Raw genomic sequence first — 24,385 nt, 5'->3', positions numbered from 1 at the left:
GTATTAAACCATTATTAGGCTTGTTGCTGATAAAGCAGTGTACTGACCACATTTAGTCTACCACATTTAGTCTGAAGCAACTTTCTAAAAGTTCATTAAAATTTAGGAAATTCAACATTTACTCCCCTTTTTGGAAGATATGAAGCAAAATTCACAAATGCACCTTTTTCAAAACTAGTTTTATTTAAACAACTATACATAAGAATTTAGAAAGACAAAAGTTAAAATGAAACCAGAAATATTGACGTATGTGGATTACACATCGTGTTCCAATGCCTTGGTGCAGACTGAGGTAAATTTACTCATTCAAAAGTACAAGGCTAGAAAAGTTAGAACAAAAAAAAAGAAGAAGCAAGAGTTGGATTCTGTGACTTGTGCAGAGGTTGTTAAGCAGCTGCAATAAATGAACACGTGACTTAAAATTAGTTGTATGGTTTATTATTATGGTCAGTTTGAATGTTTACAGCAAACATTCCACTGAACCAAGTAGAGAAATGGTGGTCTTAACTTGGGTTAGTATATTTGGACTGTCACTCAAGCACTGATGACCCCATAACCAAAGATGCTCCTAAAACTTAAGCATTTGGACAAGATGTTCTTTTCAGTAGAGTGAAGATGGACCGTCCTTTGTCAACAAGAAACCAGATTCTCTCATATATTTACAACTCAGTGCCCTGTAATCAAACCTTCACAGAGGTTTCCACATGAGCTCTGGTGAGAACGCTCTGGGACTGGCATGTAGACAAAGATTCTGTCCAGTGATATGAAGTTAAATCATAGAAAGGTCTGTCAAATAACTGGAATTGTATGCCCGTCTAAGCAGAAATGTAGAAAGAGTATTAGTTTAATCCAAAAGAGGGAGTGGCATTTTAGAAGCAATTCAGCTACAGCCGGATTAAAGCACAGCCAAAGTTCTCTGACTCAGATGTTACAACTGAATGTAATATTTAATGAGGGTCCGTGTTTATGTATTCATGAGTTATAGCGCTATTTTAGTGAGCTCTAGCACCTCGTGGCCAGTCCACCACTAGCATGCTCAATCAAACATGCAGAAGTGCAAAATCCATGGTGACAATCTGGTGATGTTGGCGCAAATGAGGTAAAGACGAGGAGCCGTTGGCTCATGAGCGCAGCTATTCACTCACACCCACAGGACCCAAACGCCTTCATATGGCCACGTCGGAAAACACACACAAGCAGAATGAAAAGATTATTTTGACTCGACTTTTGAACTTTTTTTTTTCCATTTTAAATATTTTTATTTTTTTACTCTGAACATAATGAAAAAGGTTCTGCAAAATGCATAATAGAACTGCAGATGAGCGTGGACAGCCCCCTCCTCTAGGGGTTAAAGTAAAGCATCCAACGTGCTGCATTTTAAACGGACCCAGTTGATGGTTCTTTCGTGTCTCTATGGACAAGAGGTATTTTTGGTTAACATATATGAAAAACTCCCAGCTCACTAACTAGCAAAGATAAAGGGGAAACAGACATGCTAAAGCTGAAATAATTCACACTACTGCATATATGTATGTGAAAGAAACGTTTTGAATGAAAGGGACATTCACTTCCTCCGAATCATTTTAAAATGTAGTCTGTGCATAGAAACACTCAATTCTGATGTTTGTCCAATTCAAAAGAATATTTCACATACTTTATAAAGACTAGTGCGATGCTAACTTAATAGTAGGACACAAACATACAACACGAATTTGGCTGATGGTTAACAAATGTATAATTTAAATGTAAGTGAAATGTTTTTCTGCACATCTAGATGTTTAAAGATATGACATAAATAAATGTACAATGCAGTAAAAAAAATAATAATCCCAGTGCTCTCAAAACACCAAAACAGGTTTGTGTTTTAGTACTTTCCTCTCTTTAAAGACATATGGACAGTTAATCTGTCTGTATTAGCCTTATGCAGGTGAATGAAATTACTGAAGTCATTACTGATTTTAAACATTGAAATATTAGCCCTATGCAAAAGTACAAGTCTTCGTTCTTACCATTATAGGTACGTCAAAGTGTAGAAACAGTTGTTTCATCAATCTGCTCAAGTTTAAATACTGCAAGTGTGGTGCTCTTCATATATATCAACAAATAAAAACACTGCACTCATTTCGCCAAAAGAGCAGTATTGTCTCAACAGAACACGAATACTGGTAATACCAAGGGCCATGGATGGGGGTTTCATGGTTACTCAAGTGCCGTACTGATGTGATCAAATTTACATTCACCACCCACTTTGGTAAATTTCTTTTCTGAGAAACACATTGTACAATACAATTGTACATACAATTAGAGACTCTCTTGCCATGCACAAGCTCTGGTGGTCATCCACAAACACTATTAATCACTGCTGGTGGAATATTATTGGGTGTCGGATGCTTCTCCGCCTAGTAAAAACTAGTGATGGGCCGATCCAGTGTTTTTCAGTTCCGATCCGATATATAACGGCCACTACCAATACCGATATAAGGGCTCTTTAGTTTATTATCACAGACATTTTTCAGCCAGCTGCAGACTGAAGCTGCTGGGGGTTGAAGGTAAACTGTGGAAGCCGGATCACTGGTGCCTTTCGTGTTAACGTTACGGTGCGTTTACTGTCCAGCTCAATATGCGGACTGGAAAATGGAACGATTGCATTCGCCCGATATCCGATACTTTAAATTACGTCAATATCGGCCCCGATACCGGAATTGTATCAGATCGGTCCCATCTATAGCAAAAACTTCAGCAAGACGGCTGTCTTACACATTCGGATCAGCACCACCATGCCACTACCGTGTCTAAGTGTGTTGGGGGGGGGGGGGGGGGGGGCAGCGTAGGGAGGAGGATGGGACTTCCCCAGCCTACACTTACGTCAACATTTCCAGCTTGTGCCTCACGTTGGAGGACATTAGAGGACCAACATAGCAGTAGTGTGATTTATTGCAGTGGATGACGGCGCAGCCAACGTCGTGTGAAGGGATGAACGCAATACTGCGACGGACGAAGAAACAAGGCCAGGGTCGGGCGCGCAGACGGGCGGAGGCTCCGTTAACGGCGAAGAGATCTACTGCCCCGTTGCGTAGGGCCAGCTGATGGAGCTGCCGGAGAGCTGCATGTCTCGGATGAGTGTTTCGATGGGAGTCTTCCCCACCAGCCGCATGAAGAAGAGCTGGGAGATGAGGCTGGCGGGCACCGCCCGCAGGGCCGGCAGGCGCAGCAGCAGGCGGCCGAAGCGTTGGGGGTGACCCGGGTACTGCACCCGCTCGTACTCCGTCAACGCCACCTGCACCTTCTCCTGCAAGCTCTCCACGTGAGCTGGGTCCGTCAGGCCGCACGCATCTGTGAGCGCACACACACACACACACACACACACACACACACACACACACACACACACACACACACACACACACACAGTTAGAGAGGGGGCGAATGACAGGTCAGAAATAATGGTGAAGTCGTTCAGCTGTTGCAGGAGGCCGGTTCAAATAAAGTTCAAAAGATTCATAAAAAAAACGAGAAGGTAGCCAGACATAATTTTTCCCGTACTGACGTCTTTAGCATAGCGTTTGTTACACAATCGTCAATGGAATTTCTCTAATCGGGAGGCAATCATTCGTCTAGGAATGACGAAAGACATAGCCTTCAAATTAAAAGTCCTTGAGACATTATTTAGTCTCTAGGGCAGTGTTCTGTATTTCCAAATAGGAGCTGTGGCATAAACACATATCTACATGTCTCATGTAGTACGTGACCAAACCACACAATGGCTTTGTCACAGCCTGTAAATTTAAACCACCAATTTAAAGAACTACATACATTTGGTATTTTTGTTTATTTACATGTAAAGTTCTATTAATTTATGGGACATCAAAAGTAAGCCCAAGTAAATGAGCAGGAATGGAAAGGCCCTGGTGAAAAAGGCCTGGCTTTTATTTGATTATTTCATTACAAGACAGCTTGTAAGAAGGGTTAGCCAATTTTTAAGCACTCAGTGGGTTTCGAATGTGTTCATAACAAATCCAGAGAAATTGAATCTGCTTTATTTTGTTTAAATCGATGTAAAAGCCCTCACAGATGTTTCTAAACAGAAGATCAAGTGACCTAGTTAACATGAAACTGAAGTGAAGAGAGCAAACACCCTGCTTTCCCTCATGTGAGTGACAGTCATTACAGTCGAGATGAACACAGCCAGCATGGAGCTCCAGAAACATCCACGCGTGTGTTGCCCCACATTGAGTTGAGAGGAGAAGCTTCTTTTCTAGGAGCAGATGCAATGCCATACCATCGAACACCGAGGTTGTCTGCTATCTTTAAGAAATACTGAACAAAGCTGTGTGAAAGATCTCTAAAACCACTACTCTGCACTGTGAATATAACCCAGATGTCATTTAAAAGCCACAGTGCCTCAAATATAAGAATGCAGTACATTCACCACAGCTGTCCTCATTCTATGATGGTGTACAATTAGTCTATTCAACAAAACCTGCAGGGTGCCATTTTATTCTCTGACTACAAAATAGACAGGCATCTCCAAACCTAATCATTCCCCAGCCCATACAGACACAACTAAATCACATAGTGCAGTGCTTTGACTCTATAGAGTACACAGCGGGGAAACTGTGATAGGCCCAGTGACAGGTTCTGTTCTGCATCAAAAGTGGTGGCTTGCAAAGTCATGTTTGCTCCAAATGTTTAATCAATTAATAGTTCTTACAATTTACTAATTACAATTGTCGATGGAGTACTTGTAAGTCTTGAAGCAGTCCGCTCAATACGCTCAAAATGTAAACCAATGTGGCTTAGTATATCCCAGTGACTAGAGTTACTGCTTCAGTCCTTTGGAAAGGCATACAGCCTCAGACATGTAGCCATACTTTAGCATACAGCTGTTATTCTGTCACATGGGCTACATTTTGGACTATGCCGTTAACCTAATTGTCCTCATGGACAACGGCATGGAGATAGTTTATTTACTGTGCCAAGGCACAACTCTTCACAGAATACTCAAATGAGCACGTACGTTGTACTTCTGTGGAACGCCATTATATTTGTCCTTATCTCACAAAGCCTATTTGTTCTCTATTGAAATGCTCCTAAACCTCACTTCATTTTGAGGATTCATGTTAAGTCCAGAAAACACTCTGGCACCAAGTGTACAATGTTGAGCCAATACATTATGCCCACTCGCCCAGTATACATCTAGTCCTGAGTGTCCACCATGTCATGGACTCTGTGGTATGTGAGCTGCAAATTCTGCAAGCTGTGATCCAGAGCTGCCATGCATTGGACTTCTTGTTCCAGCATAGCTCACAGACGTACGATCGGATTACGATGCGGGGAATCTGGAGGCCAGGGAAACGCCTTGAACTCTCAGTCATCTCAGTCCCCCTCAGACGCACATCGGCAAATGTTCGTCGCGTCTCAATGAAATGACCTCTAGTCGAGCCTCCTCACGCAAGTACGTTTACAGTACAGCAGTGTCGGGGAGTCGGGCGAGCGAGAAGCGGCTCTTCTCGGCTAGTCTGCTAGGAAACACCTCGTTGAATCGTATCGCAACACCTCATTTCGTTTCACTCCCAGCAACGCGTTCTGTTCGATCACCTCAGATAAAACACCACAACGTCAATGCTCACCTGGCGAGAAGAGTGCGATGGCCTTGAGGCAGCTGTACTCCGCCGAGTCCACCTGTAGGCGGTTCAGCTTCTCCACCTGGTCCTGGAATATGCGGACCTGGTCCATGAAGGACACCACGCGCTCCGCCGACATGGGGGAGGAGTGGAAGCCGGCGGCGGCCAGCAGCGGCGCCGTGTGGAGCGGCAGGCCGGACTGCGCGGCGTTGAGGATGAACAGTTCGCTCCAGCTGAGCCGCAGCAGGGCCACCTGCTCGGGCACGGGCAGCTCGGGGAAGTAGGGGATGCTCCGGGACCACTCGATGATGCTGAACAGGAGTCTGGCGGCCAGCTCGCAGATGCTGTCGATGCCCATGCCGCCCCCCCCGCCGCCCCCGCTGGTGCCCTGCTGGCCGTACTGGTGGCTGTACCGGCTGTTGGGGTACGGCTCGGCCTGCAGGAGCTGCGAGATGAGCTCCGACACCGGCTGCCCGTTGTAGAACTCGCTCACCGCCCCGATGACGCCGCCGCCGACCGGCGTGGTGGACGGGCTGAGGCCAGCGTGCGACGGGGGGATTCGACCGCGCTGAACTGCTGCAGGAGGAAAGGAAGAGTGGCTGTGAAAGTTGGGGCCAGAACAGTGTTTGGCAACAGCACAGAGGGAAGTTTCATAAGAAAATGATGCGCCTCATAAGCATGTGAAAAAACAAAAAAAAAAACTCTTCTATATCAAGTTCAAAACTTCCGAACTAATTTAAGCTAAATGTTACGTAAACTACATCACGCATAGAACAAATTCAACTAACTTTAGCACCAACCCTGTTAACGTCAACGAAAATATGGATCACGCTTTGAAAATTTATCAACCGGGATGGGATACCTTCAAGCTTCACATTGTTGGTTTTATTATTCAGTTCAGAATGTTTAGTCAGTCATTTTTGGACCATACTTTGGTGAAGATTGTGGTATCAGATACCGGATACTACGAGTTCATGGGGTGTAGTGAACTTATTTAACCCCGCCCCCAGACTTCTGGCTGTATGTGCACACAGTACACTTTGTTCTAGGGGAAATGGCTGGTGTCGGATATCTGCTGAGATGAAGACACACCCTCTTTACGCATCCCCACCCGGAAGCACTTCTTTAACCGGCAGTACTGGCACTGGTTGCGGTGATGTTGGTCGATCTGGCAATCCCGGTTAGACCTGGAAATCAGAACAACGGGCATAAATCAAAACGGAAACAAAATGGAACAAAATGGAATCAGAACATGTCGATACTAGCAGTATTGAGGAAGTAAAATTTGATTATCTCCAGAATTACAGCGATAAATCATCATCACGTTGTAAATGTGAGCCTCATTTTTGTGCTACTTAGCTAGGTGAACTACTGCACTTCAATAGCTGAACTACAGCACTACAATTTTCATTTGTGTCGAGTTCCACAGAAGATTTAAAGTTTAACACAGACTGTTTTAGATATGAAGGTACTGCTATAATTCTCTATTTAACACCCCGCCTTGCAAAAAGACTCGATAATCTTGTTTGTCCATGATTAGTCTCGGATGGGGAAACGTATCCGTTACCTGCAAGTATAGGTCAGGTTGCGTCGTACGCTCCTCTTAAAGAAGCTCTTGCATCCCTCGCACGTGAACACGCCATAGTGCTTCCCGCTAGATTTATCGCCACACACCACGCAGTCCACCACGCAGCCTTTGTCGTCTTCTCCAGCTTCTATGTCGCTGCCGCCACCCTGCGGTGACCCGTCGTCCTCGTCGCCCCTAAGGTAGCCCTTGTCCCCGAGGCCATTAGTATTCCCGTTGGGATCTCCCCATCCCCCTCTCACCATGGCCATCGCTTGGCTCTCAACGCGGCCACGGAGGGAATATGCACGAACCGCACCGTCAGGACAGGCGATACAGCTTGATCAACGGCGCCTTTGGTGTACGGTACTCCTGATCTTCCGTAGGCATCTAGACCTGGGAAACGGTCCACGGTCTGACACACAGGCTGCGTTCAGGATCCTGAACCAGCCGGTCAGTCAGTTGTTTTGACTGGAAAAGGCTGCGCATGTGTGATCTTTCTGACCTTTGCTCATATTTACATACTTTTAGCTTTCAGCTGTACTCCAGAGAACACGACCTGCAATCAAAAAAAAAACACTCAGTAAGATCGAGCTTATTTTACCTATTGAGAGAGCAGCAGTCATAATCCTAGAGCACGCCCAAATCACACCAATTCGTTTAATTGTATTTGGCCGCACCCCGTGAGTAAGTATATGGACACAGCTAGACATGCGTGCATATAAAGAAGAGGCTTACATTTAAGTCCATAAATCAGACTTCCCAGTGTCGTCTCATACAGCCTAGACTTTTAACCTTTGGCTTGTCTGAAATGTCGTGGATCCATCCATCCAGGTCTAGCAAACCAACCTAACAGTAAAAACACAAAAGAGAATTTACATGGAAAATACATAAAAAGAAGGCGAATTCGTTTGGTTTTCCCCATTCTAGCTAAAGGCATTTAATAGAAGTGCGGGTGAAATTGGCCAAAGCTTAGGCTTTTAATCTGCTTTTAAACAGGGACACTGGCATGTCCCTTTTAGCTATGCAGGTTCATTTTCGGCCTAATTCTCAGCAGAGTTCAGCCCTGTGGACTCAGTGACTGCCCAAATAACATACAGAATAATGATTTCCTGCAGTCTCACTGCTGGATAATTTATTTAAAACCACCAATCTACCAGCCACAGTAGGAACAAATTTTCACATTTTCTGCATGAACAACAGAATAGCCCTAATAGGTTATATACAGCAGTCTGGATTCCTGACAACCATTCTAATCCCCACTCTTCCCTGCTGACCAGACAATCTACCACCCATGTCCTCTCGAGACATATGCCAGGGAAAGCATAACTGTAATTACTCTCTTAACAAACCTACTGTAACACTATATGGTCATAAGTATGTGGACACTTGACCATCACATCTATACGACCTTGCTGGACATCTCATTCCAAAGCCATGGATGTTAATATGGAGCTCCATTAGACTGCCAGACAGTGAAATGTGATTTAAGACTCTAAAGGACATATTGCCAATGCTCTGGAGTCCAGAGTTCAGCACTCCCACTGACGCCTAGTTCCTGCTTGGTGATCTTAGGCTTAGGCTTATGTGCAAACGCTCAACCTCTGAAGGCCATTTTACGAAGTTCCTGACACAGTTCTTGTGCTGATGTTGCTTCCAGGAGATCGGAACTGTGCGGAGGGTGATGCAAAAGAGCAGCGGTTTATAAACACAACCACTAGTGGCCCGACTACGAGAGCTTGGAAGTGATCTACCTCCCTTTCACAATAGTAGCACTTACAGCTAACTGACAAAGCTTTATCAGGACAGATTTCACTTTGATAAACTCATTCTGCCAATGCTACGGAGACTGCATGGCATTTTATACACCCGTCAGCAACGGGACTGGTTAAAACAGCAGAACTCAATAAGGAGAAGTGTCCATATATATTTAAAGCAGAGTGTATTTTGTACAGGGAAATAGGTTCTTCTCATGCAGGTCCTGTCACACCTCAGGCCCTTCAAATCATCAATGTGACTTAGAGATTTTAGGCTATTCGTGAATTTAGTGTGAGCAGGGCAAAGACCAGAACATGCCTCACATAAATATGCAAATGAAATGGCATCTGGTCACTACATTTTCCATGCTTTCTATTGTGACAACATATGGTGCAAAAAGCGCTAAATAAATAACATTGACTTGACTATATACAGTCCCTGGACAGTTGTGTTACTGTTACTAGTACAACAGCTGGCCATCTATCCCATTAAGGCATAGACGACAAAGAGAATGAGATTACTGCATACTGACTGTGCTTTGGCAAACACTGATAAAGGATCCTGTAGCTTTTACTACCTAAAAAGTCGTGCAGAAATCAATGGATTTTTGCACTCATGCGGATTTTGGGGGCACCAAAACATACTTTTTTCTATAAGTCTGATAACACTTTACATTAATATTAAGATTTAATTTGGCCATCTGGACACGACACCCGGTTACAAACATGCATCAAAGGTGTACTGTGATCAGATTACGATCAGATCTCTCAACCCACACTGTGAAGTGGTCAGAAACACATTCTGACCACATTTAAAGCAAGTGTAAATGAAATGCAATTTCAGCATCTGCATATTACTACATTACTCTGAATAATATATCCTTGATAAACTTAATCTCCACGGTCACTATAACTCCCTACCAGTGTAGAAAATAACCCATTACAGCTTTAGGAGATAAAGGTTTGTAAAAGTCACTGAAAATCTGCACTGCATTACTCCAAAATAAACGTGTGGCGTGCTCAGGAGGAGACAGCTTCATCCTGTTGTTGCCTGCTGCGCCTGCAGCCGCAACGCTCATAAACAAGCTCGCGCTTGCGATGCCATGTGAATTTTTAGGTGACACGTTTTAGAATACAACAGTGTGTGAAACCGGTTTAGCACGGGTCAAAGTCTCCCAATGTGCGTTTTATAGGGTATGTTTGGCTAAGAAACGGACATGCGCCGGGTGGGCATGGTGCTTTTGCATTTAGTATAAGCAGGACAAGTTTATTGATCCGTTGTTTAATGCTTCTAAGCAAGCTATATATTATTTTAATATGTTCAGGAGCACATTGTATTTTTATACATATTATTTAAATGGATAGTGCTTTTTTAAACAAAGGCATTCTGGCTGCTTGCACTAGTTTTATAGCTATAATCCGAATGTGCAAAACAGGACCATGACCTCAAACGACAACGGTCACACGCCCACAAGAGGCAGTCGTGAAGGTGCAAAATGGAAAGGTTAATCGTTGCAAATGCCTCCTCTCCTAGTTTCTCCTGCACTGGACCTCCGGTTCGGTGCATTTTACGAACCGAATCGGTAAGCGAAGCAGCCTCCGAGTCCATCAGTACCAAATCCGGCTGGCTAACGACAGTGCGAGAATTCCAGAAGTGAAGTGAGAGCAGATCCCGTCCTTTACTGCACCGTTTCTTAACCGGGTCAGCGTGCTAGATCACGAACAGCCACGAGTGTCACACGGCGGATCACGGCGGACCTGCGGTCCAAACCCAACTGTGTCCGACCGCCTGCACACGAAAACCATCAACTGGATGAGAAAATGACCTGGAGGAAGTGTGGTCCTCCCCTGACTGGCACAAAAAAAGTCACTCTGAATCTCTCAAGACAGTTAATTGTTATTAAAATCGACCAAAAATCGACTCGACTAACTGATATTGATATTAATATTGGTGTGAGTTAAAGGCGGCGTGGCCGGTGTGAGTCCAGCCAGCTCCTCCGTCCCTTTGTAAAATAACAGCCCAGCGCGGCCTAACCAGCGGAGCGACACGAGCAGAAGGTAAACGCTATTGTGAAGTTTAGACGACCCTAAACTCGCGGTTCCGAACACGAAAACGTGCGTTTCGCGACAAAAAATGGTAATTTTGGTGCGTTTCTCGCGCTTACCTGCGAAGGCTGAAATTAGAGCGGCGCTCAACAAGCAAACGACACCAGCGTAGCGCGCTCGCGCCTGCTCGCGTGCCTAGAAGGGAAGTGGATCGTCGCTACGGTGGCCTGGAGGTGAGAAGCCCAAAGTACAAACTAATATATGGGGAGGGGGGAGTGTGGTGTGGGCAGTGAAAATAGTATACAATATAATATATACAATATACAATAATCTGAAAGAGGAGATCGTTAAAGAAAAATTGGCTATAAAAGGAAAAACGACTAAAAAGACACTAAATATCTAACTATTTGTTCACAGTTGATGGAGGACCTCGGTCCGAAACGCCATGTGTCCCTGGACAATCTTCTGTCGTCCATAAGGTGTAGACGTGCAGACTAAGCCAAGCTCTACTCATTTATCACTGGTCAGGTTCTGCCAAGAGATTATTTGGGAGTTGAGCCATCAACAGCAATGTTGATATGGTATTGTAGTACTGTAATTATATTGAGCTGATACGAGTATATCACGGTGAAAAATTGTAAGTCAACGTAAGTGTCATTCCTTCTCATCCCCGATGTGTTATAACAACGTGTAGTCTCTCTAGGACGCAACTCTACATTTAATGATCGTCTATAGTATTGTGTTTTGTATAGTTATTTACACGTATCTGTTATATATTAATCACAGGACCATATTCTAGACCCAAGACGGCAGGCTGATGATGGGAGGATGACATGTTGATTGAGTATTGTGCATGTTGATAGATACTAATAGACCCTAACCATAGCAGAATTAACCCTGCCAGGAGTGCAGGAGACAGGAGTAATATAACTGTTTACAGTAGTACAATAGATGTAAAAATAGGGTGAGGAAGCAGTTCAGTTTGACGGCACAAGTTTGGAAGATTTGTTCAGCAGTCTGGCTACCTACAGGGGGAAATCATCCAGACAGGACAGAGTTGTAAACAGTCTGCATGAGGGGTGTGAAATATCCTTCCTGATACTACAGGCCTTCCGTTTACACAACTTGGTGTAAGTTGGCATATCCATGCTGGCAGCAGAACAAGACCCAGAAATGCTCTGCATTGTTTTCAACATCCACTGCAGCAGTTTCCTGTCTGAGTCAAGTCGCTTCCACACCAGACGGTGATGCTTCAGAATGTTCTAGAAGATGGTTGTCACTGATGCTGAGACTTCTAACACTCACCTCTACTGCACACGCACTGTTGAGCTTTCTTCGCCAAGAGGGAATAGGGACTTTGAAAGGTCTGTGATCTTTGTGCACTGTAGTTTCCACTGTAGTACCACTGATGTGAAGAGGGGTGTGTGGTGCTTACTGCCACCGAGAGCGAGATAATTGGACACTAGGATTCCAGCTGTTTCAGCTCCTCAATGTTACTGATGTGCCCCACAACTGTAGTGTCATCAACAAACCTGAAGAAATTATTCCTTTGAGGTTTGATGACGAAGTCGGAGGTGAGTCTGGCGGAGGGCTCGGCACACAGCCCTGGAAGGTGTCGATGTTTACAGGACAGTCCCCTGTCCTGCTGGGCTCCAGCATTACAGGACAACCCCCAACCCTGGGCCAATCTAGCTCTTACAGGACAGCACACAGCTCTAGGGGGCTCTAATGTTAGAGCAAGATGACCTATTCTAGCCCTGGCAGTCTGTGTCCTGTTGGTCTTAAAGCCAAGAAACAAGATGCAGAGAGAAGAGCTGCATACATTTGGCTATGATTCTAAGGTATGATTGTGTTTAATGTTGAATGAAGTTTATGAACAGCATTGTAACATAAGTGTCCGTTCCAGAGGTGAGATTAGGTCAGATGAACGACACATTATGGCATCCTCAGTGGAGCAATTCTGCTTTAGGAATATTGGTGGGGGTGATGAGATGGAGATCTTGATGTAGGCCATGACCAGCCACTCAAACCTCTTCATGTCTGAGGTCATTGCAACAGGTCATTAAGTCCTTAAGGCATATGAGCACATCTTCACCACTGTAATGATCATTCACTAATTTGCATTGTGCTGGAACATGAGTCTTCACTTGGGGGATGCTGAAAATGTACACGATGACATGATGTAGCTGGTGTTTAAAGGATGGTTACTATTATATGGAAACAAGAGGGTTTGATGCTCTACAACCATCTCAGATATTTATAACAAAGTGTTGCTTAAAATAAAATGGTCTATAGGATTTGAAAACCTCCAGGATTTGTGCACTTGATGTAGAAAGCTGCATATTTGAGCACCTGCATATTTTATAATGTATATTTTATAGTATGTAATAAGTAAATAAATAAATAAATAAAATGTAATAGTATTTGTTATTTGATCATTTTATTCTTGTATTTTGTTTAGATTTTTGTTGGTCTCAAAATAGTCATAGATATCTATGCAAAGAGAATACACAGCTACAACTATATACTTATTTATCCTACTACAACAACTTAAACAGAAAGTTTGTGATCTTTTTTCTGTCCATTGTATATTCTTTGTTCAGCCCATTGAAGAAGTCAGTCCTTTAGTTCAGCAACCTTCCAAAACTACATACTCAAGAGTAATAGGACTGTGATAAACTGGTTTAGGAAGGGTTTAGGAAGATAAGAAATTGAGGGATTTGGTTTGCAAATTATGCTCAGGCTGTAATCGTCATGTAATTCATTCACTTTCCAATCCCAAAGTCACAGAGTCTACTAACACTAAACGTCTTCATGTTAGCCAAGCTGCAAAGCCTTTGTGGATAGTATTGTATGTTTTCTAATGTATATGTGTTTAACTAGGATATGGTTCTTATGCCACTTGGCTGTAAATACACAAACCATTAAGGTTTAAAGCTTTTTCATTCATAACTTTTAGTGAATGCTTATTCATTCCCTCTTTATGTGTAGATATTTGTTTTAATATTCCATGTGTCTTTTCCTCCTCTTCTCTGGACCTCCTCCTTTGCCTTGTGTTCCCCCTCCCGACCTCTGTAGTGCACCCCCCCCACACACACCTCCATCACCCGGTCTGTCTCTCGCCCTCCTTTTCACTTTCAGTCTTTCCCACTGTGTGTCCTGTTAGTCACTCACCTTCTATGTCTCCTGGATGTCCAGCTTCTGAGAGAAAACAGGGACCTCGCATTTGCATATTTTACTCTTACTTTTAAGAATTGCAAAGCTTCAGGTGCTACTGCAAACATGGAGCTAAGCAGAAAAGAAGTACCCCTCTATGTGAGTAAAAATGTGTGTGTGTGTGTGTGTGTGTGTGTGTGTGTGTGTGTTCGTGTGTGTACTGTTAATGTTTTTGTATACGTCAGGGTCAGACAAGAGTGTTCGCTTTGCTGCCCTCAGTAATGGAGGCTGAGGAGGTTTTTGTGGTTGTAGAGGGCTCCAGTCTTCTTCATGTTCTCCCAACTAAACTTCACTCCATCGTGTACTTCATTGCTCCAGGTAACATTTTTATTCCTCATCTCCCGTTTGTCTTTCTCTGTTGTCTGTTGACATGACAAACCCATGACAAACATTGTTTCCTGGATTATTAGTGTAGCCTTAAAAAACAAGAATATTTTTTGCTGTTGATTGTTCCAAAAATTTAGAATATTATTTCTGGAATGTTATTTTATTGATTGACTATGTATGTTCAACCAATTTGATAGTGAAGTGAAGTAAAATGAAAATTATTCACCTACAATATATCGCCTCTGTCATATGGGTAATGAATGAATAAATGTGTGTGTGTGTGTGTGTGTGTGTATTTGTGCATGCACATAGGCCATAACCAACCGGAGACAGTGTGTGTAAAAGCATACATCCATATGGAGGGTGTGGTGAAGTATGTGGGCATGTCATTTCTGACGTATGTGGAAGATGCTGCACAGGAACTGGCTGAGTACCTGGTAACCCATAGCAACTGCCTCAGCACAACTGAATACAGAGATCTGATTCGTCAGTATGGTTTGAGTGACAGCAGCACCCGAATACAAATGGATCATAGTGTTACACTTGCTCTAGCAAATCTACAAACTCCTTATGATCTACTCAGCAAGCCAGCACAAGGTGTGTGTGTGTGTGTGTGTGTGTGTGTGTGTGTGTGTGTGTGTGTGTGTGTGTGTGTGTGTGTGTCTGTCTGTCTGTCTGGGTGTGTGTACGTGTGCATATGAACCCAATTATATTCCTCTGGTGTGCGTGTGTGTGTGTGTGTTCGTGTGTGTGTGTGTGTGTGTGTGTGCGTGGTTGTGTGTAATTTGGTGTGTGTGTGTGTAATCTGATGTATGTGATCTGATTTTTTCTGGATTCTGCTTCACATCCAAATGACACAAATGTCCGGAAATGAGCAGCGGAATTCTAAACTCAGTATTGTAATTGGATTAGGTCACCACAGTAACCAGAGGCAGGAGAGGATGCTCTAATTACAATGTTTGTGATTGAAGGATGTATTTATAGATAGAGAGAGGTAGAGTTCCTGTGTAATATACAGGTGTGTTAATTTCTCATTTCTGTTTCTTCTCTCTCTCTCTCTCTCTCTCTCTCTCTCTCTCTCTCTCTCTCTCTCTCTCTCTCTCTCTCTCTCTCTCTCTCTCTCTCTCTCTCTTCATGTAGAATCTCTGCTGCATCTTTGTGTGAGGTTGGGTTTTGTACATGTCTTAGAGTTTCTCCTCTGTCAGCCCGGTGCTCTGATGGTCATAAACTCACCCAATCAAGAAGGAGACACACCCCTAGAACTTGCCTGGCAGACCAATCAGCACGATATATTAAGGCTTCTCACCCAGTAGGATGTTTTTATTCTCTCTTTCTTACATGACTTTTCTATCAGTCATTTAATAATAATCATCTTGATTCTTCAAAAATCCATAATAAGCATGAATAGCTTCACCAGAATGCTCTATGGGACTTAACTCTGCTATATGTCCATGCGTTCTCTTTCCTTCACTTTCCTGTCTGTCCTAGTCCCCCTAATCCACTGGCTACACCCTTGGCAGGACTTTCTCAGGTGTGGATAGATCGTTCTCATCTCCTGAAGTACACCCACTCGTTTGGAGTCATGTCACTGTCAGTGTGCGTATCCGACTGTGCATATTCCATTCAACATATTCAGTCAACCATCTTAGTGCTAAGAGACTGTCTGAGGGACTCGTCCCTACTACGCAAGGTAAGGGGAAATTTAGAAAGTTAGGAATATTCAGTAATGCATACACTTGGCTGTACAATGTGTATGCAAAGTGCAATTATCTAGAAATACTGATTTTGATGATAACAAATCTACACTGATCAGGGAGTGTGTCAGTGTTTAAGCTCTCAGGGGTTTGGAGTTAAAAGTGAGAGTGAATTGGCCAGCAGGTCTGTAGCCTGCTTATTTCCAAATAACTTTTAAAATTTCATAGACAAGTGACTAAAGTTGGCCTTAGTAACAAATTAAATGTCACTGTGTTTTAAGATTACAAGCCTAACTGTAATGTATGGATTCTATATGATTCTAACCTATAATGCCAACACTGATACTGATGCTGTGAGATGAGATGAAGAATAGGCAATGTATTTTAACTTTGTTTTTCTACATTTTTAATAAAGTTGAATTAATGGTATACAATTTATCAAGCCATTACTATTATGATGATCATATAAAAGTGTAACCAGGTTACTTAACAATGTACACATCCTCACTTTGTACACTGTGGATGATGGTAGCTGCTTTCGGATTGTAATGATGGATTAGGACTAAAAATACCTAAATGTAAAAAATGACATTACATAAAATGTCAAACATAAGAAAAACATTGTGCTATATAGCTGTTTAGCCAGGAATTGATTTAAGCTTAGGATGAAAAATACTAAATACTAAACTGACACTAACTGAAATTAACAAGTGCAATGAAATCCCAGACATTACTAGCAGCACTCAAAATAGTGAATATTTCATTTTTCACTATTATAAGGCATGATCTACCGACAACCGATCTTCCCATTTGAAACCCATTAATAGGTAAATAAAATACATTTATGGCAGCTCCATTGATTTTGAGACCATTATGAGACCAAACGTCAGTAGTGTTGCTAGTTGTCAGTAGCTTCCAGAGGTGGAAACAATCCATGTTACTGCATGGTTAATTCTGTTTCTCAACACAGCAACCAATAAGACGTGATGTGTATTCATTTGATGTCTTGGACTTTGAGCTTTTATGGACTTCACTGTATTACAATTACTATGCAAAATCATTTTAAGTAACACATCAGCAGGTGATGTTCAACCCTAGGTCCTGCTCCCTCACTCTGTGTGTGTGTGTGTGTGTGTGTGTGTGTGTGTGTGTGTGTGTGTGTGTGTGTATGCTCAGATTGAAGAACTCTGTGCCAGTAGAGGGAACAGGCCAGACCAGGACACTTTAGAAACATCTTTAGGTTTGTGCTTTAAATTTAAAGTTCGTATCAGAGACTATTATTGCAGTGGGCATACATTTCTGATTTGAAACATCAAAACTACTATATGCAGAAATTCTTGTTGATTACCAGTGCCTAGAATTACTTTTTGTTTATTAACACTTTGTTAATGCTAATATCAAAAATGTAAACCATTTATACCAATGGACAATTCACTTACATACTGAGACTTATATCTGTGTTGTACATAGCCAATTTTCATTCTTTTTGTGACAATTTTTTGTGACATTTTGATGTAATTGGTATCAATAGATTATAGTATAGATTATGCAGTGATGATGACTATATACAGTCTGACTCCTTGTTTGAAGTTTAGTATGGTATAAACATAAAGAAAGAATAATAATAATTAAGACTATTTAATCATACAATTGTGAATTTGCTGTATCAGCAATGTTCAGATTATATCAGTTGTCATTATATTTACTTTGTGGTTCAAAAAGTGCTATCCATAATATCATCAGACTCAAACTCTTCTTGAATAATAAGACAGGCTGTAAGTTCTTGTTTCATGTTTACATAAGATTCACAGATTCAGATCAAAATGGGTACAGTCCTGATCACAGAGTAGCACTTTTGTATAAATCATTGTGATTTGTTTTTCCACTGTATAAATTACACTCTGTCTTCAATCTAGATGAACCACATGATTCGACACGTGATGTTGTACCATACAGTGTAAGTGGAAATATGGATGTTCTAGGTTTGGTTTCATCTTTCTTGTCTTTCATCTCTGAGTTTCAGGGAATGACTCAGTGACTCTCCTTCCTGAAAAGCACTTCTGTGTTGAGCAGTTATTGCTCTTTTCTGGTGAAAAATTCTTTTGAGATTTCTTGAAATTCCAACCAATGTTCAAGCGTTACCAAAACTGAGATACTACCAATGAAGATCTCATTAGAAAGTCATCTGATAATCAAATAAAAAACATGTCTAACAAAAAAATGTAAACATGAGTTCCAACACTGAAATAATGTATAATGATATAGACTGTAGCCACATATTTGTATCATTCATTACAAGAAATATTTCCACCAGGTTTCCTGATGGTAAAGACCTACAGTTTTGAAGTTTTCAGATATGGAGAGATCTGCATGGGCATGAAACTGAAGCCTTAACTTGACCGTGACCAAGACCCTGAAACCATTCTGCCACTTCTGAAACCAAAGACCACTCAGGGGAATAGACCAGCTCACATGCAGCCATACTCACAGCTATTGTTAGACACAGCCAAGGACCTTTAAGATAGATAATGTTGTGTTTTGTTTGATATTTTCCAAATCTGTAACAACTTTGAAAATTGGTGTACATTCTCTTGTAGTCTCTTGTCTAATAGGAAACTGCCCCTGCCCATGTGTTCAAAAACACATTTTCAGAAAGACAAATATGCAAAAATATAGCCTGTTTATAGCCCAAATGTAACATACAAATGACATTAAGATGGTGCTTTAGTACACCATGAACACAATGAGAGCTTCTAATTCATTGATTTCATTCTGATTACATTGAATCCTTGGAGTGTTTTCCAGGAGAGATCACTGTAACTTGAATGTTACAATTTTTTTTAATTGGTCAAAAGTGGTGCGATAAAATTGCCTTAAATTTTTTTTTTTTTGAATGTTAATATTATGGTCAGTATGACAGTAATAGCATTTGTGTTGGAATGTATCAGTTTAACATTGAGTTATAACATTGAGTTTATATTCAGTGCCAATTCTACACTTCATTACTGAAATTGTTAATCAGTTTTTATTGTGTTTAGCATAATTTTTAGCTAATATTTCTTGTCAGGAGTGGTTTAACAGTTCAAGTGCGGATGAAGATGAGGAACTTCTGCTATCTATAAACTCTGGTAAATTTTTCCAATTTACATCTAGATTTTTATATGAATCATTACTTAAATCAAGATTTAATCCATTTAATTCAGTTTAATTTAACCTAAGAGTGGACCTTTTAAAATAGAAACTTGCCATGTATTTTTCTTTTTTAATAGGTGGATCAGATAGTCAGTCTAATTTAACGGTCAGCTCTCCCACAGGATTCAGTGAAATCCTAGAAACCCATGTGGGAGACACACTTGCAGGGGAGGAACAGGTAACAGGAACAGTATTATTTATAAAAATGAAAGAATTATAAGAATAATAAACATTTGAGAATATCCCTTTACTAAAAAGAAGAAAACCTTTCTTTGTAGTGATAAAACATGCTGTAATGTTAAGTGACATTTTGCACCCAGGAACTTTGCTCTGAGACTGACTCACCTTCCAGTAGCCAACCGGGAATGCTGGTCTACAGTGCAACAGGTGTGTGTGTGTGTGTGTGTGTGTGTGTGTGTGTTTTACACCTTTAAATTTTCCATGGGCTCCCAAACTTGATGACTGCTTTGTTGTATTTTTCTAATTTTGTATTTTTTTTATTGTTAGCTTTTCCGTTTCAGTTAAAATAATTAATTATGTTTTCATTTTTAGAGTTTTCTCCACTTGGTCATAAAGAAACCATTATAATCAATGAAATCAATGAAAGGTATTGATTTATCTCTAATACACACATACAGTAAACCTAAATAGACACACAGACAAACACAGGTGTACACACACACACACACACACACACACACACACACACACACACATATGATCCAAATGATAGTTTGTCACATATTTCAGTAAGAATAATAATGATGAATAAGTAACTGCAGAGGTGGGGAAAGATTAATTCATAATTTCATCTAACAGAGAAGCGGAGAACCCCAGTGAGCGTCTTGGCCTCTTGAGGAGACAGCTGGTGAACACCAAGATCCAAAACAAAGTGAGCTTCTTGCTTTTTTCATAAAAGCCTAATTTACCCTGCCTTACTGTAAACTCTTCCTATGACAAGACCTCCACAAAACTGTTACTGTGTATAATAACATTGAGAAGATCTGTTTGTTGGGGCTCCATCCGACACCTGCTCTGCTCACCTGAACATTGTTTTTCTCCACCTTGCCAGGTGTACCACACCACCTTAAGGGAGGAATGTCAGCAATGCACAAGCAAGTGGACTTGTTGAAGATACATTATGTGAATGTGTGTACATGGTGTGTGTGTGTGTGTGTGTGTGTGTGTGTGATGCAATAATCTTTGTTTTATTTTAACAGATTCTACTCACAAGACCTGTGGTGACATGGCTCCTGTGTACTGTAAGGTGAGTAGATAGATTTGAAATCTGAACATATCTCACTACTGTCATTATTAAGTTTTTCTTATTTGTTTATTTTTTATTCTCATCAGGTTCCTCTGAAGACAACCAGTTGTTCTATCCTACGTTGTGAGTGCGGCCAACACATTGCTCCATTATAACCTTGTGTCTTTAGTCAGATGCCAAGTGATGCTCACAGACGTCACTCTACCCTACTCCAACGTGGTGTTATAGACCTTACTCCACCCTAACCTGATGTTATAGACTTTACTCCGCCCTAACCTGGTGTTATAAGTAGCCAAAATATTGCTAATAGGAAGTGCCACCTCATTTTTATATAATTTCACAATAACACTTTTGATCAGGGCTTAAGTACAATATTGCTTAATTTCACATATGTTGCTTAATTTCACATATAATTGTTATGTATTTTCCAAAAAATACAGATTTCCCCTTTTTCAGTAACAATCAAGAAACAAGAAAATCCCTTTAGAATGAGACCACTGCATATATTAAGGCTTCCTTTTCAGTTGTTTGCTAACATATGACAGTAAACATCAAGCACGTCATACTGTAAACACAGATACAGCACAGGAAGCCACCATAACATCATATGTAGTCTCTCCTGATAGAGAACAGTCCAAACAGACCACACTAAGTGAACAATTACAGGCCATGATTTAGTTAAACATGTCTGTTAGTTTTACTCAGTCTGATCACATTTATGTTTTAAGCACAAAGTAGTGTGCGTATGTTTGTGTAAAACAAACTTCATGTAGCAACATGTAGTCTCACACTGTATAGAACGATTACGTTTACGTGTGTATGTGTGTGTGTGTCCGTGACTTCAGCAATGCTGCTTTTTAAAGCAGTTGCTCTTTATGGAACAACAGTGAAGTGTGTCGTGTGTTGGGCTTTGGCAATCGGGACTTCTGCATTATGGAACCGGTTGGACATTTACTATGTCTGACAGATGTGTCGTGTTGTGGCGGCGTGATGCAGTAACGAGGTGGGAGTGGTACAATGTCTGTACAATCTCCTCTTCAGCTTCAACTCACAGCTTTCCAGTGAAGTCGAAAAGCCAGGCCAGTTTCCATATAAGCACTGCATTCTTTTCCTTCGTAAATAAACAGCAGCGATAATGCAAATATGCAATGTTTCACATATTCTACAAACACTGCAGCTGGTCAAGAGCACATTCTTGGAGTTGCCTTCTGTCCCTCTGAAAGTAAATAATGCCATGAGGTTAAAATGGCCTACATTGGCTGTGCTTGGTTTAGTGTTTGGCTCTGTAATTTCATAGTAGAGTTCTGCACCACAGACACATAGTGGCCTGAAATGATCCCGGCTGTCCGAGTGGACGTGTCTGCTTCCCTGTAGTTCGTCATCTCCCTTCCTTTGTCTGCTGTAGCCCAGCTGACTCACGTCCTGAGGAGAGGGAAGGGGAAAAGGAGGTGAGAGAGTAAAGGAAAAGGTTTTTATGGAGCTGAGTTGGCCAGGGAAGAGAACAGGATGTCGCTTCGGTTCCCCCCAAATTGCTTTCTAACTATGCAGCTGATAGGACAGTCGTGTAAGCCTGGCGACCAATGGGGTGTAGGAATTTGCTCGATCATTGTGACATCATCATGTGGTGATATATGCTCTCTTTCTCAGGTTCATCAAGCCACAGCTCTCCAGCTCTGCTTGTCAGCAGTCACAACAACTTTGGGCCCCATAGGTGTGTGTGTGTGTGTGTGTGTGTGTGTGTGTGTGTTTGAGAGATTATATGCCCATCACCTGCAGAATGAGGTGTTACAGGATCAGTTAGGGCTTACAGATCACAGATCTAAACTACCACCATGAGTATGTGTGTGTGCATGAGTCCTATACTTTTTCATGAATAGGGCAAACTATCTCAAATGTTTGTATATTTGCTGTAGGAGGCGAAGTAACAGTGAGGGGTGTGGTCAACTGATCGCTATGAGGAAAACATGGTCTCTGATTGGAGACACTTCTAGAACCTCCAGACTGGCCCAAAGCTCAGGTGAGGGGATCATATATTTGGTCACAAATGCACAATCGGTATCTGTGAAATGCAGTATTTGACGAACTGTAAGTGTGATGACATTGAACAGCAGGAGGCAAAAAGAGACATTTACGTATTTAATGTCCAACAGAAAACATAACAGAAAAGCCCCAGAAGATTACAGGGCTAAGCACAGCACAAATAGCGCAGAAATGCACAGGAAGCACTATTACAGTCCTTAGTAACGTCATGCAGGGCAGGGATGAAGACCTCACATCTTGGGAGCAGGTAAGAGTACTCAGCACTGGACAATGGAACCTGAGAGGCTTTAAATGGCAGAGGTAACGAGCAACAGGTGTACAATAAATAATGAGGGGGCGTGTCAGAATGTGGGTGACTGTGAGCGAGGGAGACACCTAGTGGTGACACGAGGTGCTGTGGGGGTCTCTCCTGTGCTGGGAGACCGGCCTACCATGACAGTAAGGATATAACATACAGGTCCTTCTAAAAAAATTAGCATATTGTGATAAAGTTCATTATTTTATGTAATGTACTGATAAACATTAGACTTTCATATATTCTAGATTCATTACACATTACACACAACAAGTAGTTCAAGCCTTTTATTGGTTTAATATTGATGATTTTGGCAAAAAAGTTAAGAAAAAACAAAAATCCCAAAAAATTTGCATATTTCATCCGACTAATAAAAGAAAAGTGTTTTTAATTTAAAAAAAGTCAACCTTCAAATTATTATGTTCAGTTATGCACTCAATACTTGGTCGGGAATCCTTTTGCAGAAATGACTGCTTCAATGCTGCGTGGCATGGAGGCAATCAGCCTGTGGCACTGCTGAGGTGTTATGGAGGCTCAGGATGCTTCGATAGCAGCCTTAAACTCATCCAGAGTGTTGGGTCTTGCATCTTTCTCTTCACAATATCCCACAGATTCTCTATGGGGTTGAGGTCAGGAGAGTTGGCAGGCCAATTGAGCACAGTAATACCATGGTCAGTAAACCATTTACCAGTGGTTTTGGCATTGTGAGCAGGTGCCAGGTCGTGCTGAAAAATGAAATCTTCATCTCCATAAAGCTTTTCAGCAGATGCACTCCAAAATCTCCTGATAGCTAGCTGCATTGACCCTGCATTGCATTGTGAACTAACAAAGACTCTTTTTTTTCACAGTTTTTTCCAAATGTGTATTTGATAGTTTAAGTAAATATGTGAATATTCAAATAATGTTTTGCCATAATGCTTGTGTAATTCTGTAGTGCCTGCACCACTCGATTACTCAGCAGATTCATGGAGAGTTGTTGTGGACACACAGTTTGCTGACACTCTGGACACGCAGGAAGTCAAGAGACAGGAAGTCATTTATGGTCAGTTAACTTGGTTTCACCCAACATAATGCTGCCGGACACTTTGGACCTTAATTATCTCTGAATAATATATCAGTATTATTGAATTGTGATGTAACACAGATATCATGGACATAGATGTCATGTGTGACGTGGGTGGCATCGTGGACAGATAGTGAGGAGAACACTTGCTGAGAAGAGCAATATTTATTATGGGCACATCCAAAAATGGAGTCATTGGCACAGTCCAGGGTCATATCTTTAGTGTAATCCAAAACAGAAACAAAACCAGCACAAATTCTAGGATTAGACATAGTTTTAAGGAACACGTAAAACAAACCA

General features: G+C 41.6%; 2 protein-coding genes across 3 annotated transcripts in view; one reads left to right on the top strand and one right to left on the bottom strand.

Annotated features, from left to right (window-relative positions):
* Positions 1-160: 160 nt before the first annotated feature.
* nr2f6a (nuclear receptor subfamily 2, group F, member 6a) lies at positions 161-11,245 on the bottom strand. Of its 2 annotated transcripts, none has more exons than XM_076981118.1 (6): positions 11,111-11,245; positions 7,927-8,037; positions 7,192-7,747; positions 6,717-6,811; positions 5,631-6,200; positions 161-3,333 (listed from the first exon to the last, which is right to left on the bottom strand). In XM_076981118.1, the coding sequence occupies exons 3-6, from the start codon at positions 7,458-7,460 to the stop codon at positions 3,059-3,061; spliced, it is 1,209 nt and encodes a 402-aa protein (XP_076837233.1). In that variant the 5' UTR covers positions 7,461-7,747; positions 7,927-8,037; positions 11,111-11,245; the 3' UTR covers positions 161-3,058. The 2 variants fall into 2 exon arrangements, with proteins under 2 accessions (XP_076837233.1, XP_076837234.1); XM_076981119.1 differs by having other exon boundaries at positions 5,631-6,197.
* The window catches only part of LOC143483362 (rho guanine nucleotide exchange factor 28), a 24,512-nt gene continuing 10,503 nt past the window's right edge, over positions 10,377-24,385 (top strand). Inside the window, exons 1-18 of the mRNA XM_076982199.1 lie at positions 10,377-10,528; positions 14,393-14,525; positions 14,847-15,131; positions 15,675-15,843; positions 16,023-16,224; positions 17,405-17,468; positions 18,145-18,262; positions 19,310-19,356; positions 19,498-19,598; positions 19,741-19,807; positions 19,973-20,027; positions 20,240-20,312; positions 20,493-20,535; positions 20,641-20,687; positions 20,774-20,810; positions 22,335-22,398; positions 22,601-22,704; positions 23,957-24,064. Of these exons, the coding sequence (XP_076838314.1) occupies positions 10,442-10,528; positions 14,393-14,525; positions 14,847-15,131; positions 15,675-15,843; positions 16,023-16,224; positions 17,405-17,468; positions 18,145-18,262; positions 19,310-19,356; positions 19,498-19,598; positions 19,741-19,807; positions 19,973-20,027; positions 20,240-20,312; positions 20,493-20,535; positions 20,641-20,687; positions 20,774-20,810; positions 22,335-22,398; positions 22,601-22,704; positions 23,957-24,064 (1,804 nt within the window). The 5' untranslated portion in view covers positions 10,377-10,441. The remainder of the gene's footprint in view (positions 10,529-14,392; positions 14,526-14,846; positions 15,132-15,674; positions 15,844-16,022; positions 16,225-17,404; positions 17,469-18,144; positions 18,263-19,309; positions 19,357-19,497; positions 19,599-19,740; positions 19,808-19,972; positions 20,028-20,239; positions 20,313-20,492; positions 20,536-20,640; positions 20,688-20,773; positions 20,811-22,334; positions 22,399-22,600; positions 22,705-23,956; positions 24,065-24,385) is intronic.

The sequence above is a fragment of the Brachyhypopomus gauderio genome, chromosome 19 (assembly GCF_052324685.1).
Source record: "Brachyhypopomus gauderio isolate BG-103 chromosome 19, BGAUD_0.2, whole genome shotgun sequence".
Taxonomy (NCBI): domain Eukaryota; kingdom Metazoa; phylum Chordata; class Actinopteri; order Gymnotiformes; family Hypopomidae; genus Brachyhypopomus; species Brachyhypopomus gauderio.
This window is presented reverse-complemented; position numbering and strand designations above follow the sequence as displayed.

What these genes read in the sequence shown, in the direction of transcription:
- nr2f6a (XM_076981118.1), bottom strand. Translation starts at nt 7,460, where the DNA reads ATGGCCATGGTGAGAGGGGGATGGGGAGATCCCAACGGGAATACTAAT. An exon ending in GGTGGGGATGCGTAAAGAGG is followed by an intron (nt 6,201 to 6,716) that starts GTGTGTCTTCAT and finishes TTCCTCCTGCAG; the next exon opens with CAGTTCAGCGCGGTCGAATC. An exon ending in CATCGCACTCTTCTCGCCAG is followed by an intron (nt 3,334 to 5,630) that starts GTGAGCATTGAC and finishes GTGCGCTCACAG; the next exon opens with ATGCGTGCGGCCTGACGGAC.